General features: G+C 44.0%; 1 protein-coding gene across 1 annotated transcript in view; it reads right to left on the bottom strand.

Moving 5' to 3' along the window:
* Positions 1 to 19,239, bottom strand: part of LOC135546081 (protein jagged-1b-like) — a 48,613-nt gene extending 29,374 nt beyond the window's left edge. Inside the window, exons 1-2 of the mRNA XM_064974215.1 lie at positions 18,418 to 19,239; positions 11,627 to 11,962 (exon numbers count right to left, since the gene is read on the bottom strand). Coding sequence (XP_064830287.1) covers positions 11,627 to 11,962; positions 18,418 to 18,567 — 486 coding nt within the window. The 5' untranslated portion in view covers positions 18,568 to 19,239. The remainder of the gene's footprint in view (positions 1 to 11,626; positions 11,963 to 18,417) is intronic.
* Positions 19,240 to 19,824: the final 585 nt, after the last annotated feature.

Raw genomic sequence — 19,824 nt, 5'->3', positions numbered from 1 at the left:
TAGTGGGCGCGCTCTTCGTTCTTTTCCTTTGCTATTGAACATAGTAATGTCCATCTGACATATTAGCGTTTATTTAGATATTAGACAACCTGAGGATTAATAAAAAACATAGTTTGACTCATTTGGATGAACTTTGCTGGTAACTTTTTGGAATCCTTTGTATGCAAGTTGAAGGACTGGATTATTGAATTTAATGGCGCCAACTATACAGCGTTTTTGGGATATAAAGATGGACTGTATCGAACAAAACAACCATTCATTGTGTAGCTGGGACCCTTGGGATTGCAAACAGAGGAAGATCTTCAAAAGTAAGTGATTTATTTTATCGCTATTTGTTATTTCGTGACGCCTGTGCTGGTTTGGAAAATATGTTAATGTGAGGCGATATCCTCAGACAATCGAATGCTATGCTTTTGCCGTAAAGCCTGTGAATGTTTAATATTACGATTTTGTATTTGAATATGGGGCACTCCGATTTCACCGGATGTTGTCGAATTTGATCCCGCTAGTGATGGTGTACACAGTTGAAGTCAGAAGTTTACATACACTTAGGTTGGAGTCATTAAAACTCATTTTTCAACGACTCCACAAATTTCTTGTTAACAAACTATACTTTCGGCAAGTCGGTTAGGACATAAACTTTGTGCATGACACAAGTAATTCTTCCAACAATTGTTTACAGACAGATTATTTCACTTACAATTCACTGTATCACAATTCCACTGGGTCAGAAGTTTACATACACTAAGTTGACTGTGGCCTTTAAACAGCTTGGAAGATTCCAGAAGATGATGTCATGGCTTTAGAAGCTTCTGATAGGCTAATTTACATCATTTGAGTCATTTGGAGGTGTACCTGTGGTTGTATTTCAAGGCCTAACTTCAAACTCAGTGCCTCTTTCATTAACATCATTGGAAAATCTAAAGAAATCAGGGGGGGGGTGGCATCGTGACCCGGTCCATATAATTACGCCAATGTTCCTTTATGCTTTCCATCTTTTTGTTTTTCTTTCATTCAGGACATGATTAGTATCAGACTCTTCACCCTCTCCCATTCCACCCCTCCTCCTCTCTCTCTGTCTTTGAGTAGCATTCTTAGCAGGTTAATTGGCTTGACAAAGGTATGTGATTCCAGGCTACTTCAAACGCTCTGAAACAACAGAGCCCTTGCGGCATGGCATGTTCCCTCCCTGACTCACCCTCATCTCCCCCATCGTGTCCCCCTCGCCTCACCTCCCCGGCCCACAGCGAGACGCCCCCTCTGGTTTCCGCAGGAAATTACCTTGTCTGGTCACTTGGCTGCTAAAAATCCACACTTGTGTGTTTAGTGTGAGGCACGGCGAGTGAAAAAGTAGGTATGGGGATGGGTGTGTGTGTGTGTGGTCACTGCATGGCCTCTCAAAAGTTCTCCAGTTTCTACTTTCTCAGTAAACCGGATTCAAGGTTGTGGAGAGAAAAAATCTGTTCATCCCAAAAATATAGACATCTTCCCTCAAGTACACAACCCACACTCTCTCTTTTCCCAGAGATGAGATTTTTTTTTAAATTTACCTTTATTTTACTAGGCAAGTCAGTTAAGAACAAATTCTTATTTTCAAAGATGAGGAACAGTGGGTTAACTGCCTGTTCAGGGGCAGAACAACAGATTTGTACCTTGTCAGCTCGGGGATTTGAACTTGCAACCTTTCGGTTACCAGTCCAACACTATAACCACTAGGCTACCCTGCCACCCTAAATGTCAGGTTAGTGAGTCAATCACCCACAGACCGACAGCAGAACAGAATGAGAGCAGTGTTTGTGTGTTAATCATGAGTAGTACGTGTGAAATGCTTGATAGTGTATGTGATGTAAACAGAGAGGTCTACTTTCTTGGGGACGTGAATATTGACTGGTTTTCATCAAGCTGTACACTGAAGAGGAAGCTTCTTACTGTAACCAGTGCATGTAATCTGGATCAGGTTATTAACCAACCTACCAGGGTGTTTACAAACACTACAGGCACAAGATCATCCACATGTATTAATCACATTTTTACTAATGCTGTAGAACTTTGTTCGAAAGCTATATCCGTACCCATTGGATGCAGTGATCACAATTTAGTTGTTGATAAATATGCGCCTGTAAAGAAACTGACTGTTAGAACTGTTAAGGCTCCATGGATTGATGAGTAATTTAAAAAACTGTATGGTTGAAAGAGATGGGGCAAAAGGAGTGGCTAATAAGTCTGGCTGCACATCTGACTGGCTGACGTAATGCAAATTGAGAAATTATGAGACTAAACTCAACAAAAAGAAGAAGAAACGTTATTATGAAGCCAAGATCAATGATATAAAAAACTTTAAAGTACTTTAAATTAAACTAGAGACAGAAAGACAAATTACACTCCATCTACTATCAAATCAGATGGCTTATTAATTATTTTAATGATTATTTCATTGACAAAGTGGGCAAATTTAGGCAGGAAATGCCCATGACAAACAGTGACAACTTAGATGGAAAGCTACTGAGGATGATTGCTGACTCTATAGCCACTCCTGTCTGTCATATTTTTAATCTGAGCCTAGAGCAAATTATTTGTCCTCACGGCTGGAGGGAAGGCAAAGTAATTCCGCTACCCAAGAGTGGTTCTTTACTGGTTCTAACAGCAGACCTATAAACTTGCTGCCAGCTCTTAGAACTGTGTTTGACCAAATACAATGCTATTTCCCTATAAACAAATTAACAACAGACTTTCAGCATGCTTATAGAGAAGGGCACTCAACATGTAATGTTCTGACACAAATGACTGATGATTGGTTGAAAGAAATTGATAATAAGAAGATTGCAGGAGCTGTACTGTTAGATTTCAGTGCAGCATTTGATATTATTGACCATAACCTACTGTTGAAAAAACTCTGCCATATTGTGGATTCAGAGCTATCTATCTAATAGAACTCAAAGGGGTTTATTTAATGGAATCGTCACTAATGTCAAACATGTAAAGTGTGGTGTACCGCAGGGCAGCTCTCTAGGCCCTCTACTCTTTTCTATTTTTACCAATGACCTGCCACTGGCATTAAACAAAGCATGTGTGTCCATGTATGCTGATGATTCAACCATATACGCATCAGCAACCACAGCTAATGAAGTCACTGAAACCCTTAACAAAGAGTTGCAGTCTGTTTTGGATTGGGTGGCCAGTAATAAACTGGTCCTGAACATCTCTAAAACTAAGAGCATTGTATTTGGTACAAATCATTTCTTAAGTGCTAGACCTCAGCTGAATCTGGTAATGAATGGTGAGGCTGTTGAACAAGTTGAGGAGGCTAAATTACTTGGCGTTACCTTAGATTGTAAACTGTCATAGTCAAAACATATAGATTCAATGGTTGCAAAGATGGGGAGAGGTCCAGCCGCAATAAAGAGATGCTCTGCTTTTTTGACACCACACTCCAATGAAATGCTCGCACCTCATGAAGATGGATTACAGGGCTGAACATGCTAACAACAAGTGGCTATTTGGACATAAATGATGGAACTTTATGGAACAAATCAGTAATTTATTGTCGAGCTTGGATTCCTGTGAGTGCCTTCTGATGAAGATCATCAAAGGTAAGTGAATATTTGTGGTGTTGTTTGTAACTTTGTTGATTCCAAAATGGTGGCTATTCCTCTGGCAGTTTTGGGTTATGAGCGCCGTTCTCAGATTATGTTTTTTCCATAAAGTTTTTTTAAAATCTGACACAGCGGTTGCATTAAGGAGAAGTCTATCTTTAATTCTGTGAATAACACTAGTATCTTTTATCAATGTTTATTATGAGTATTTCTGCTAAAATCACCGGATGTTTTGGAATCAAAACATTACTGCACATAAGGTGCCAATGTAAACTGAGATTGTTGGATATAAATATGCATATTATCGAACAAAACATACATGTATTGTGTAACATGATGTCCTATGAGTGTCATCTGATGAAAATCATCAAAGGTTAGTGATTCATTTTATCTATATTTCTGCTTTTTGTGACTCCTATCTTTGTCTGGAAAAATGGCTGTGTGTTTTTGTGACTTGGCTCTGACCCAACATAATTGTTTGTTGAGCTTTAGCTGTAAAGCATTTTTGAAATTGGACATGATGGGTAGATTAACAAGATGTTTATCTTTCATTTGCTGTATTGGACTTGTTAATGTGTGAAAGTTACATATTTCGGAAAAATATTTGTTTATTTCGCGTGCTGCCTTTTTAGCGGAATGTTGTCGAGGGCTAGAAAGGTGCAGCTGGCCCAGAACAGAGCGGCACATTTTCATTGTAATCAGAGGGCTAATATTAATTATACGCATGCCAGTCTCTCTTGGCAATGAGGAGAGGAGAGACTGACTGCACCACTTCTTATTTTGATAAGAAACATGAATGTGTTGAAAATCCCAAATTGTTTGCATAGTCAGCTTACACACAGCTCTGACACAAACACTTATCCTACCAGACATACCATCAGGGGTCTTTTCATAGTCCCCAAATCCAGAACAAATTCAAGAAAACATAGAATATTATATAGAGCCCTTATTGCATGGAACTTCCTTCAAAATCATATTGCTCAAATAAACAGCAAACCAGGTTTCAAAAAACAGATAAAGCAACACCTCCTGGCACAACACCTCTACCCTATTTGACCTAGATAGCTTTGTTGTATGCCATTGATACGTAGGATACGTGCGCCTTTTTAAAAAGGTATGCAGTTCTATCCTTGAGCTGTTCTTGTCTAATGATGTTCTGTATTATGTCATTCTGTATTACGTGTCATGTTTTGTGTGGACCCCAGGAAGAGTAGCTGCTGCTTTTTGTAACAGCTAATGGGGATCCTAATAAAATACCAAATACCAAAGTTAGAGACTGTGGCTTCCAAGGCGCCATAGAGAGTTTAAAAAGAAGGATATGACTTGGAAGATGACATATAAAGGACAGGGAACTGCACTTGGGACCCAGAGGTTTATCCAATTCACTACGTTGCATTCACTGTGTCCCTGAACAGGGATGCCCCCAGGGAAACCGTTAATAGTATGACCATTGTTCCCTGCTACATCTAATTCCCACCGCAAAAGAAGCTACAGTGAGCTCCAAAAGTATTGGGAAAGTGAATTTTGTTTTGCTGTTATGGTTCTGTACTCCAGCACTTTGGATTTTGGATTTTAAATGAGACAATAGCTTTGAGGTTAAGTTAAAGTGTAGATTGCCAGCTTTAATTTGAAGGTATTGTCATCCATTTTGGGTGAACTTACAACACTTTTTGTACATAGTCCCCCCATTTTAGAGGACCAAAAGTAATGGGACAAATTCACTTATATGTGTATTAAAGTAGTCAAATGTTTTGTATTTGGTCCCATATTCCTAGCACGCAATAATTACATCAACTACACAATTGTTGTATGCATTTGCTGTTAGTTTTGGTTGTGTTTTAGATCATTTTGTGCCCAATAGAAATGAATAGTAAATCATGTATTGTGTCCTTTTGGAGTCCCTTTCTTTGTAAATGAGAATAGAATATGTTTCTAAACACTCCCTGTGGATGCTACTACGATTACGGATAGTCATGAATGAATCGTGATTAATGATGAGTGAGAATGTAACAGAAACACAAATGTCATACCCCCAACAAATGCTAACCTCCCCTGTTGTTGCAATGGTGAGATGTTAAGTATGTCTTGTGGGTATGACATTTGTGCCTCTGTAACTCTCTCACTCATCAGTACTCACGATTCATTCAGGACTATCGTAGTCGTTGTATCACTTCAAATTCATATGCTGGAGTACAGAGCCAAAACAACAAAACATTTGTCACTGTGCCATTACTTTTGGAGCTCAGTGTATGTGGTTTAACATCAACAGAGGGACAGAAATGAGAGCAGGAGCAGTAACAAGCAAAGGAATGGGTTTCCATGGGGATAAAGAACAGAGAGAGAGAGAGAGAGTAGGAGAGAGACAGTAGGAGAGAGAGAGAGAGAGATATAGAGAGAGAGAGTAGGAGAGAGAGAGAGAGAGAGAGAGAGACAGAGAGACAGAGAGAGAGAGAAGGAGAAAGTGTGTGGGAGTGTTGACAGATGAGTGACTTCGGTGGGGGTGGACACAGGGGATGGAGGATAGAGTAGTAAAGGTAGAGAAACAGAAAAATGGGAGGGGGGTGCTAGAGGGAGCTGGGTGAGGAGTCAATACACTTCTGTAATTACACCTGCTCAACTACTTACAAAGCTGTGTGCCCACGCACTTCTTCAAACACAGCATACTCAGATGAACGCACGCACACGGACACACACACACACACGGTCCCTCCAGGATCTCCAAGGTGATCTGCTTCCCCCTCCTAATATAGAAACTCCCATTTCAATCCAATTTGCACACAAATGAAATCATTAAAAGGCTGCCTCCCTAGAGAGACTTGTGTCCTCCAGGTTATTAACTTATCTCTAAAAAACACAAGGCTCAATCCCTGACGGAATCCACTTTCTTTGTGTGTCATGATACACTGTGTGAGCATGGGGTGCTAATTGACAGCATGCATGCCAGTCGATTTGTGCCTGCGCTCCTGTGCTGTGTGGCTACAGAAGCATATACAGTAGCTGAGTATGAGAGGGCGAGAGAGGAGTGTGTGTGTGTGTGTGTGTGTGTGTGTGTGTGTGTGTGTGTGTGTGTGTGTGTGTGTGTGTGTGTGTGTGTGTGTGTGTGTGTGTGTGTGTGTGTGTGTGTGTGTGTGTGTGTGTGTGTGTGTGTGTGTGTGTGTCCAATGTCAGCCCCACAGGTGAGCGTGTATGGGAGAGTCAGCGGCGGACAAAGGAGAGGAAACCACAAAGGAGGAGTAGAGAAAGCGAGTGAAAGAGAGGGAGCGATCCAAATGAAAGACCGCTCCAAGTGAGCTCTCTGTCCTCCTCTCTCCTCTCATAACCCCTTGGTGACTGGGCCAGCCTGACTTCCCACACAACGTCAATGCACAGGTAAACCTGCGGTGTGTGTGTGTGTGTGTGTGTGTGTGTGTGTGTGTGTGTGTGTGTGTGTGTGTGTGTGTGTGTGTGTGTGTGTGTGTGTGTGTGTGTGTGTGTGTGTGTGTGTGTGTGTGTGTGTGTGTGTGTGTGTGTGTGTGTGTGTGTGTGTCCGGGCGTATTAGAACCAACCTAGAACACAGTAGAGTACTGGCTGAATGACATGTGCGTAAATCCTCTATTTTGCGTGTTTGACAGCAGGGCCATTTTTAGTTTGATATATTTAGACGTTTTAACCACTAACTCTCACGAACCCTTAGTTATCAAATAGTAGTCCTTCCTCAACAGTTCTGTGGATATATGCCTCTTTTGTCCGTTCTAGCGTGGCCATCTATTGACAACCCTGAGAACCCTAGTTTGGGAACTATGAGACATATTTCATCTATGACCTTTGACTGTTGACGGTTCCTGGTACTACAGCCCTCACAAGACTGGCCCATATTCACGAGGTTAGTCGTGTAAACAGTATGTTTGAGTCTTTCACTCTACAACCTGAACATACAACACAATACTGTACAAGCATGTCTTTTTAAGTAAACTTTATGAACAAATAAGGCAAGTGGTGGGAGCGAATGAAGAAAGAAAAGAAAGAAAGAGAGTGAAAAAAAATGGCATTATTACAGATGATATGGTTACCGAAACACACACACCACACACACATACACGCACGCACTCTGAACGCGAGTCCCGACAGCTGAGAGCTCTCTCCCTCTGGCAGTGAACCTGACCTGGAATCAGATTTAGGGGCTTTAACACTTGAGGTCAGGATTATGAATGATTGACCTAAGATTGGCCTAAGATGAAGAGATGGGGACCACAGCCCGTTCCGTTCTTTTTAATGCCGTTTGTTTAGTGCCTATCACAAAGTCATTTGTCACAGGACTCTTAACAAAAGACTAAGCCCAAGCCCTTCCTCTAAAGCCAGCCCAAGGCAACAACAGCACGATGGGAGAAGTTGTTGGGAGTAGACAGCAAAACATCATACTGTAACATAGATGTCAACGGGAGCCCGAAAGTTCAAGTCAGGCAGAGCAGATCTACAGATATGATTCTTAACTGACTTGCCTAGTTAAATAAAGGTTTAAATACAAATAAAAATTAATTTGAGAGGAACAAGGCTTTAGAGAGATTATAATGCACCTTTGTCTAAGAGCTGCCTGGCAACTCCTTTTGGTGTGCCGCCTATTCACTCCTTCCATTCATTCAGAAACAGTGTAAGTTTCCTCTGCCACATAGACAACGACAAAAAGACAACCCCCCCCCCTCCACCAATCAGATATGAGGTTGGAAACAACAGCAGAGACCGTGCGACTTGAGAGAGACGACCTCACGGTTCTAAAATGCTTTGATATTTTATATCTGAACGGAAACGCCTTGGCTAAAACGTCCCAGACTGGGCCGCTAGCTGTCCCTGGACTTGGGAGTCAAACTGCAGCCAAATACTTTAGTCCATATGATTAGACAGTGAGGGGCTGGGAGACACATGTGCGCACACAAACACACACACACACACACACACACACACACACACACACACACACACATACACACACACACACTTCCATGAATAGATGAGTGGAGAGAAAGAGCAGGGGCAGGAGATAAAGAGAGCTCACCTTTCCTCATAATGACTGTGCTCACCTGTTCATCCCCCTCACCTGGGGCAGAGGGATCAGAATACTGCCTGAGCACCCCCCCCCCTGTCTCCCCCCCACGGCCTCTCCCCTACCTCCCAGAGATGGCCAGATCTTTTGGAGCATGCAGTTGGATGGTTTGCTAACTATCTGTCTGTTAGAACTCAGTGCACTCAATTTGATGGGCTTATGTCTGTTAAATTGTTTGTCTTGAATGGTGTGCCCCAAGGCTCTGTACTTGGTCCTCTCTTATTCACTATCTATATAAATTATTTAGACAAAAATGACCAAAATGCACAACTTCATTTTTATGCTGATGATACTGTTATTTACTGTTGTGCCTCGTCTCTTACAAAAGCTTTCCAGAACATGCAAACTGCTTTTATACTGTTCAACATACCTTGTGTCAATTGAAGCTTATCCACAATACTGAGAAAACTAAACTAATGGTGTTTTCTAATGCAAGAAATAGACCTCTGAACTTTTCACCTATTACTACCTGTCAGGGCAAGGAGATCGAGGTTGTAACCTCATATAAATATCTTGGAATTTTAATTGATGACGGCCTCTCTTTTAAATTGCATATTCAACAACTTACAAAAAATTGAAGCTGAAATTGGTATTTTATTTTAGGAATAAGGCCTGTTTTTCTTTTGAAGTCAGAAGGAGGCTAGGATCAGCTACATTTATGCCTTTACTAGACTATGGGGATATTTTATATATAAATGCTTCCGCTCAGTGTTTGAGATCAATTGACACTCTTTACCATGGCACTTTGAGATTTATTTTAAACTGCAAAACCCTTACGCACCACTGCACTTTGTATACCAGGGTTGGCTGGCCTTCTCTAGTCACTCGTAGGCTCAGTCACTGGTATACTTTTATTTACAAAGCCATTTTGGGTTTACTACCTTTTTATTTGTGCATTTTTATGTGGTGGGTACTCTCTTCGTTCGATGGACTTTATCCTGCTAACTGTTCCAAATGTCCAAACTGAATTTCGTAAAAGGGCTTTCATGAACTCTGCGCCATCGTCTTGGAACGCCTTACAAAATACTTTTAAACTGGAAGAACTCGTCCAGATATGTGTTTTTAAATCACCGATGAAGGATTTTGAGGCTGATTCCCTGACCTGTCAATGTTTTTAATTTACTGTTTTATACTCTTGTGAAATCAATGGTTTTTACTAGATTACTTGTAGTTTTTCATGTTGTCTGTCTGTAATTTTTTGTAATGACTTGGTGCTGCCTATCTTGGCCAGGGCGCTCTAGAAAAAGAGATTTTAATCTCAATGAGCCCTTCCTGGTTATATAAAGGTTAAATAAAAAATAAAGCCATCCCCATAGAGATGCTGGCCTGCCTCGGAGTCCCCCCCCCCCCCCTCCTTCCCCCTGCAGCCCAGCCCGCCCCACGGCCAGGTCCTGAAACTGATCCAGACAAGACTTTCTGCTGGAGAATTTTCTCACACTCATACCTGCCACTCACACGCCTCCCCAACATGGAGGAGAGTCGCTGACACGGACCGTGTATGAAGACACACTTCCACGGGCGAATGGACTGATACCGATTAACGTGAGGCGGATAAAGGCGGATAAACGTGCGTGCATGTGTTCCAGATGCCTGAAGCCAGGACACACAGACCTGTGCGCTCCAACACCAGACCAGCTGGTGAGCATGACCAGCCTTATTCCCCGTCCGCCTCTAAATCTCCACCAGGGCTTTGCACAATATTAAAAACATTATTACTAGGCAATATGAATATAATTACAACCATACCGTCAGCTCTCGTTCCCCATTACTATAATACTTTCATTATGAATAACCATTCAACCTCACGGAGGAGGTCAGAGACGAAGCATTCCAGACCTTAATCAAATATAGACCGCTCGCATTGAGACAGCATAACGTTGAAATAAACAAGCGCTCCCATCTCAGGAAGGAAGACAATGTGGATCAGTCGTCCTGCGTGTGCCAAGTCATCTAAAAGGGATACTCGCTGTGGCTCTGGCCCTGAAACGACTTCGGGCAAACAGACATTAATTATAGTAAAAAAACAAACAGGGAACTACTTCTAATGGGCGTGGATGAAGGGACGGAAGGACGGAATGAAAGGATGGAAATGGGGTCGGGGGGGGGGAGACTGCTCGTTGAGGACTTTAGTGCTCTCTACCACCAGCTAAAAGCTTTCACCCCCCTCCAGATGTCTTTCCAGTCCCTTTCCAAGCCTCCCACCTCCCCCCCTCTCACCCCCCTAGCGAACATCTCAGGGCTTAGTAACAGTCAAATAGAACAACATATTTGTGAGCAGCAGCAATACACAAACCTATGTGAGCCAGAACCAACAGACTTGGACAGTCTTTGGTCAGGGGGCTTTTCTATCCCCCCTCAAGCCCTCCACTCAACCTCAAGGCTTCAAAATTACTCTTAATTGTATTTGTTGTTTCTATTTTCCCCTCTTCCTGTATTGTTTGGGTCCTCCTTATGGGGGACGGAAGACGAGAGAGATAGAATTGGATTATCGATGGGTCTAATGTGCGATTAATAGGCCTGCTCTTTAATGAGTACACGAGTCGTAGCCCCCAGCCTGGACTCCGTATCTGATACAGACACAGGCAAGTCGATACACAAAGTCAGACAGAGAGGAGCGATATCAGGGACTTTAACGGAGAGAAAAAAAACGCAACAGGGAAGAGTTTAGGAGGAGAGAGAGAAAGGGATGGATAAAGAGAGACAGAGGGAGAATGAGGGAGAGAGATAGAGAGAGAGAGAGAGGAGGGAGAAAAAGCATCATCTCAGCATCGCACCCAGTGCCCGTGTTTAGACGAGCAGAAAACTGCCACTAGCTTGTGCAAATAGGAGCAAAGCCTCTTGACTGAATGCTAAGAGCTAGTGTCAACACTGTCACAGGTCTCTGTGAGTGTTAACCTACTTGAACCGCAACACGTTACCATGGTAACCACATTGTAGCTCCACTTCTATACTCACCGGCCAGGCGTATTTGAAGGGAATGACAATGTGTCCTGTAGTGACATCCCCTCCTCCTCCTCCCCCTCCTCCATCGTGACCTTGATGACGGAGGGACTGGGTGTTGCCCCCCAGGACGGTGGTGCTGCCCGCCCCGAAGGTGCAGGCTCCGGTGGGGACGACGCGGGCCTGGTACTCCTTGAGGCAGGCCTTGAAGAAGGTGTCACACTGGTCCCTGAGAGAGCAGCGCTGCCCCTCGGTGGCCTGGAGGTCACAGCACTCTCCACTCTGCAGCACACCTTGGGGGTTCTGGAAGTGACGGATCTGGAGCTCAAACATCCCCACTGCACACACAGCCTGGAGAGAGAGGGAGAAAGGAGAGTTAGGATGAGGTATAACTCACACACACACACAGCCTGGAGAGAGAGGGAGACAGGAGAGAGTTAGGATGAGGTATAACTCACACACACACACACACACACACACACACACACACACACGCACACACACACACACACACACACACACACACACACACAGCCTGGAGAGAGAGGGAGAAAGGAGAGTTAGGATGAGGTATAACTCACACACACACACAGCCTGGAGAGAGAGGGAGACAGGAGAGTTAGGATGAGGTATAACTCACACACACACACACACACACACAGCCTGGAGAGAGAGGGAGACAGGAGAGTTAGGATGAGGTATAACTCACACACACACAGCCTGGAGAGAGAGGGAGACAGGAGAGTTGGGATGAGGTATAACTCACACACACACACACAGCCTGGAGAGAGAGGGAGACAGGAGAGTTAGGATGAGGTATAACTCACACACACACAGCCTGGAGAGAGAGGGAGACAGGAGAGTTAGAATGAGGTATAACACACACACACAGCCTGAAGAGAGAGGGAGACAGGAGAGTTAGGATGAGGTATAACTCACACACACACAGCCTGGAGAGAGAGGGAGACAGGAGAGTTAGGATGAGGTATAACTCACACACACACACAGCCTGGAGAGAGAGGGAGACAGGAGAGTTAGGATGAGGTATAACTCACACACACACACAGCCTGGAGAGAGAGGGAGACAGGAGAGTTGGGATGAGGTATAACTCACACACACACACACAGCCTGGAGAGAGAGGGAGACAGGAGAGTTAGGATGAGGTATAACTCACACACACACAGCCTGGAGAGAGAGGGAGACAGGAGAGTTAGAATGAGGTATAACACACACACACACAGCCTGAAGAGAGAGGGAGACAGGAGAGTTAGGATGAGGTATAACTCACACACACACAGCCTGGAGAGAGAGGGAGACAGGAGAGTTAGGATGAGGTATAACTCACACACACACACAGCCTGGAGAGAGAGGGAGACAGGAGAGTTAGGATGAGGTATAACTCACACACACACACACAGCCTGGAGAGAGAGGGAGACAGGAGAGTTAGGATGAGGTATAACTCACACACACACACACAGAATCATATACACCACCCAAAGAGAGGGTGAATCTACGGAAACAAAAACAACTGGTTTGTTGAAAAAACGTTAATGAATGTGATGAATACACCTGATCAATGGGTGGAGTATCGCATTTCATCCCAGTGCTTTCCAGCAATGGGATTCTATGGATAGCATTTTCTCTCTCTCTCTCTCTCTCTCTCTCTCTCTCTCTCTCTCTCTCTCTCTCTCTCCCCCTCTCTACTGTCATCCTTTTCTAAGTGGTATAAAAAGAGAGGGTGATTGAGAAAGGAAAAACAACATTGATTCACACACCCCATCAATCAAATCCCTTCATCCCAATGGAGAGACACGCCCCCACTCCAGCAATCCCTCTCTCCGTATCTGTCCATTTATCTCCCTCTATCTGTCTCCATCTTTCCCTCCTAGCTTATTTACCCTACTCCCTCCCTCGCTCTCTTTATCTTCCTCTTTCACCTCTCCCCTCCCCTGTGTCATGCCCTTCCTATACCTCTCCATCTAGCGCCTTCCTTTCTTTCTTCTCCTGTATCAGTACCCCTCCCTTCTTTTCTCTCCCTCTCTCCCCAGTGGGACTCAGACACTGGGAACCTGGCCACGGTTTCTCGGTCCTTCTACTCCACTTCCTCCTCTATCTGGGAACAGGCTGCAACTCTTGCCCTCGCTCTTTCTCTCTGCACCAGCTCTTCTTCTCTGCCATTCTTCTTTTCATCTCTCTTTCTCCCTCTTTCTCCCTCTCTCTGTCTCTCTCGTTCTCCATCTCTCCCTCTCCCTTTTCCTAGAGCCTACAAAGCATATTCTTCTCAGCTGGGTGCAGAAGGGGACAGACAAGCTGGTAGAGCTAACAAGCCCCCCCAGAGGGACAGGTGTGTGTTTGTGTATGTTTGTGTGTTGTATGGCAAGGAAATAATGGTTAGGATTTCCAACCACTATTAAAGCACAAACCACACACACATCAAACACACGTCACATACACACACGTCACACACACACACAATGAAATTATGCAATAACGAATAACGGTGTAATAGTCTTGACAACGTGACTAAAGCCATTTAGAAGAATAGCTGGTAAGTCAGCCCATTGTGCTGTTGTATTCTGTCCCTCACTTGCCCCTGTCCCTGGGCTAGGGGGCTAAACTCTCCTACATCAAACAGCCTGTGGAGATACAGTCCCACTCATCACTCTGCATCCTCCTTTCTTCCTCTCCCCCCCCCCCTTTCTCAGCCATTCCGGGCATACCTGGGTTTCAGCGCTCCATCTGACCGCTCCAAGCGCTCAGCCTCGAGCATCACCATGGAGAGCTGTGGTAATTAAGTCCCCAATGAACCCAAAAACAGGGTGAGACCAGGACCACAACCTGACCCTGGATGAACCCGGTTGGATTGTACACTTACTAACTCTATTAAAACCTCTTAGATGTAATGGCAAAATGTAGATTTTCGCCTAAAAAGACATACCCAAAAGTAACTGCTATTCATGTGTAATTACATGATTCTGACATGCCAAAACGTATTTTTAAGAAGACATCTGGGAGACGAGGAAATGATCAGAAGGTAGGAGTTACATAGTTCAGAATACACAAGATCAAGCACACACAAAATAACAGTTTTTTTTCTAATTTTAAAGTAATCTTTTATTGACAAGCTATAAGTGAATTATTGATGCCCAGAGCTGGAAACACATCAGATGGCTTTCCACAACATGTGAGCAATATCAGAGAAAAAAAATGGGATTGATCGACCTAACAACTGGAAATGGACAGATGTTTTAGTAAGTGATGTCAGGTATGGACACGGAGCGTATCCAAGTGTCCCTAAACCTCTCCAAAGTGACATATGTCTGTAAATGAGATAATTCCAGTGCTATCACATATTGGCAATCCCTAAATGCTATTTGTTCAGTATGAAAACACAATTTCCATATCAATTACCATATCAACCTGACTCAAACATTGTGGTGTTATGAGGTGTCCAGGGGACATTCAAGTGTCCTTTCAACCTCTCCAAAATCTCCAAATGTGGTTGCACGCACTGGATATGCCTAAAAAGTTATTGTTCACTATAAAAAAATAAAAAACATTTCTACAACACCAACCTCTCTCAAACATTGTGGTGGTGTCGGTGGACATACAGGGGATATCCAAATGTTTTCATCATATTTTTCATGCGCAAAGATATAGTCACTCGGTCGATATTCGATATTCGTTGCCATTAAGTCATACATCATCAGATAACATTGGAAATAGGCTAGATTTGATCCTACCAACCTAAGGATTGTCATACCACCTTTGTCGCTATAGCTCAAGCACAGACCAAAAGGAAGCTTACCGTGTAAAATTATGGCTGTTTGGTGAAAACGTTGAGTAGAGAAAAAAAAGTACTCTCGGGGCTGGTGATCAAAAACGGTAGGTCACAGGTAGGCAAATAAGACATCCTCATGATCTGTGGAGTCCCGGCTTTCGGTGTGAATCAACGTATTAGGTCTTTATTTCGTTTGTGCTTCACAAAGCTAACCCGAATGTAGGTAACAGCCATCTTGAAATTAGGTCTTTGGCTCGGCCTGCCCTTATACATTTGTATGCCCATATATGGTAGTAAGTCACACCAAAGATTTTAAGGCACAGATCAATAGCCAATATATTCAGCTTTCTGCAGACACCCTGATTTTGCAGATAGGGGCTACCGTTCTCATACCAGACTGAATTGAATTTTTTAAAATCAAATAGGGGGTTTAAGAGGTTTTAAACACTTAACTTTTAACACTGTTAAATATGGCACTATCTTGACTGTTCTGTAATAACAGAGTAATATCAGAACAACATTATACACTGTATCAAACAACATTAATATATCATCCTGAATGCTCTTATCTGCATTGCACTGAATTTGACACATCCCCAGACCTCTACTGTTACATGTTATAGTGTCTTCAATGCTGAAATGGATGCAGTATATCAACTCTCCTGTGCTGATCCTACATTATAAATGTCCCACAGCACAGTAGAAAGGTCTGCATCGTACTGCAGTAGCGGAAGGGATGTTATATTAGTGAAGAGCTTCAGAGTTGGGTGCAGAGATCCATGTGGATCATTCACATGCCCCAGTGCTACACGGCTGTGGCCGCTGGCCCAACACACACACCCCAGTCCATGAATCCACACACACACACGCGCGTGCACGCACACACACACGCACGCACACACACACACACATGGGCATCTCATTTCACATAAATGCACACACACACACACACACACACACACACACACACACACACAGAACGTTCTAATCTTGCCCCTGCACTGAGGGCTGTGTCACTCCGCCAGTTGGGGGCCCTTTTAGGCCGACAACCATAGCCTGGGGGTGGGTCTGGGAGGGGAAGAGTAGAGAACACATTCAGCCAGCACTCTACCTCCAGGCTTTCGCTCTTGGTCTGTGTGAACTTGAACTTGAATGTGACAGGCCTATGTCCAATTTGACTGAATGTGAATTGGTTTTCTATGTGGTCATAGTGGTTTGAATGTCGTGTTTTTGAATCAAACTCATTATTACATAGTTATTACAACTATAAGGTAGCTTATAAGGTAGTTCCTCAGCGTACACATCAGTGACAAACTCAAATGGTTCACCCATTCAGGAGGCTGAAGAAATTTGGCTTGGCACCTAAAACCCTTACAAACTTTTACAGATGCACAATTGAGAGCATCCTGTTAGGCGGTATCACCAGCTGGTACGGCAACTGCTCCTCCCGCAACCACAGGGCTCTCCGGCGAGTGGTGTAGCCTGCCCAACGCATCACCGGGGGAAAACTACCTATCCTCCAGGACATCTTCAGCACCCGATGTCACAGGAAGGCCAAAAAGATCATCAAGGACAACAACCACTCGAGCCACTGCATGCACTCCACTATCATCCAGAAGGCGAGGTCAATACAGGTGCATCAAAGCTGTGACCGAGAGACAGAAAAACAGCTTCTATCTCAAGGCCATCAGACTGTTAAATAGCCGTCACTAGCATATTACAGGCTGATGCCTATATACATAGACTTGAAATCACAGGCCACTTTAATAAATGAAACACTAATCACTTGAATAATGTTTACATATTTTGCATTACTCATCTCATATGTATATACTGTATTCTATTCTACTGTATCTTAGTCTATGCCGCTCTGACATTGCTCGTCCATATATTTATGTATTCTTAATTCCACTTTTACTTAGATGTGTGTGTACTGTGTGTATTGTTGTGAAGTTGTTAGATGTGACTTTTTAGATATGACTGCACTGTTGGAGCTAGAAACACAAGCATTTCGCTACACCTGCAATAACATCTGCTAAACACGTGTATGTGGAGGTGAAAGAAATGCACAGCTATTTAGGCGAGGTGCTGGCTGGCGACGTAGAACACTCGAGAAATGAAAGGAGAGCCGCACACTCGAGGAAGCTCAGATGCAATCATTTAATAAGACGCTGGTAAGACCTGACAAGACAAGACCGAACGGGTCAACACGTGTACGTGACCAATAAAATTTGATTTGATTTTGATTTATACTATGCTGGACTATTCCTGGTCGTCTGCAGAGCTTTTACATACTGTAGAGAGAGAGGATGGACTACATTTGTGTGAGGAAAGGAAGGGAGGCACTGACTGTAAGACACGTGAACAAACACACACACACACACATTACAAGTACAACCACGCAACACACACACACACAGACTGACCAACAATTCCCGTGAATCCCCTTTCATCGTGTGATTGTGTTCATAATGTTCACAAGGTTGACTTGTGCGTGCACTGTAGTAGTAAACACGTAGAAGACAGCCTTACTCCGTCCACAGACACCATAACGTTTAGCTTGTTTATCTCCCATAAAGGATGTATTTTTACACCATTAGAGCCCACAGGAGACTGTGTTCAGAACATTTCCCTCTGCAGGTTCTGGTTTAAACAAGGCACCTCGTGGATGGGTCTTCTAGCATTCTTCAACAGGAAAACAAATCAATTGCAGTGTAATAGTCTTAGATTGCCAATAGCAAACATTGGTGTAATGAAAGGTCATGCTTGGTGAAGATTTGATCATGTAGCCTATAGAAGAAAGGACACGCCCATGGAGCAACAAGTGGATGACCAGACAAGTAAGACGCACAACAACAGGTGGGCACCGCGCTATTAGAAGCAAAGGTAGACATATTGACCAGAGAAACAGGGAAGTAGAATGTGGGCAAAATGATTGACTATGTGGGAAGAAAACACCGACTGTAAAAGTCAGGGCAGGTTTAAACAACGGCCAAAAATAGCGCTTAATCGGTGCGGCTTACCTGCGGCTGCAGAGCGAGGGCGATGAGAAAAATCACGGTCCACTGCTGTCTCCAGCGCCGATCTCTCCTCATCTCCGTCCTGGCGCAGCTCCTCGTACCTCCGCTGCAGCAATCAACCGGATTTCGTCCGTGCGCTCTTTCTCTCTCCATCTCAACGTCACAGGATCGAGGACAAACAACGAGGCAGTATCCCCTATTCTCTATAATATCCCTTTCTCGGCTATCTTTAAGCGCCAGTTCATCGTTTCGTACTAGGCTTGAGAGAAAGCATTATTGCCTAACTTGTATTGTTCCCCTTGTGGAGTTCCTCCTGCCTGCCCGCCCCGCCTCGACCCCTCTCCCCGGCTTCTCCCTCTTGGTGCGGTGTCCAGGGTGGGTCTCTCCTCAGAAGAAAAAAAACACTCTCACTCCACCAGGTCGATCTTCCCTCCACCTGCCGTTAAGAGGCTTTGAATGTCAGACCTGCTGGCTCCCTGACTTGAGCTCTCATCCCAATTACACTCTCCCTATGCGCAACGCACTCGCCCTTCAAACTAAACCCATACGCATACACCCTTTCCTTCTTTGCGCCACGGACTCAAATTGATACCCAAATGAAATAGGATCTCCCTCTTCCAATCCAGACTCTACTCTCTCTTGTTTATCCACTGCATGCTGCGTCCCTCACTCTTTCCGTAGGCTTTCCAACCCGGTGTGGTCACTTCGCTCAGGGCTACGGATCCGAATCACCCAGGTCCCGGGCAAGGCTCTGTGCGTATCGGCTGTGGGAAAGAACTCGGCGAAAAAGGATGCCAGCCAGTGACGAGAGGCTGTGTATGTGGGGGGCGAGGAGGGTGTGTCCTCAGGCAGGGGATATCCGTCTTCTCTTTTTATGTGCACGCGGTCTGTGCGCTTGCACCCTGGACGGTTCCTATGGGTTCCCGTCGTTGCTGGAATGCCTGTCCTCTCCGTTCTGTCTCTCACCATCTCGCAGAGCCATTAAACAAAGGAGTAGGTAGGTATTGATTAAAATTATACTGTTTTAATTACCCCTGTAGAAAAGTGTAACTGCATGAGCAGGCTTTTGATAGTCTATTAAAAAATGGGCATATTGAACCTCTTTTCAAATCATTTCTCTCGCCTATTTGACCATGAAATTAGATATTGTGTAATTCAACTAGACTCTGTAATAGAATAATGGGCCTAACCCCCGTTTCGGGCCTCGGTTAATCCGGTATAGATCAAAGCGCCGCTGTGCCAATTAAATCGGCTATCGGCCACAGTCTGCACTGTCTGTAACTGGTCTGGAAAACTGATATAGTTTCTATGGGACTACCTCAGCGCAATTAGGAGACCACTTATTATGGTAGTGGAGAATGTATTTACTAACAGAATCCAATCAGGCCTGTGTGCAAAACAAATCAGAGA

Source organism: Oncorhynchus masou, chromosome 9 (assembly GCF_036934945.1).
Source record: "Oncorhynchus masou masou isolate Uvic2021 chromosome 9, UVic_Omas_1.1, whole genome shotgun sequence".
In the NCBI taxonomy this organism is placed as follows: domain Eukaryota; kingdom Metazoa; phylum Chordata; class Actinopteri; order Salmoniformes; family Salmonidae; genus Oncorhynchus; species Oncorhynchus masou.
The sequence above is the reverse complement of the archived record's forward strand: the minus strand, read 5'-3'. Positions and strand labels throughout refer to the sequence as shown.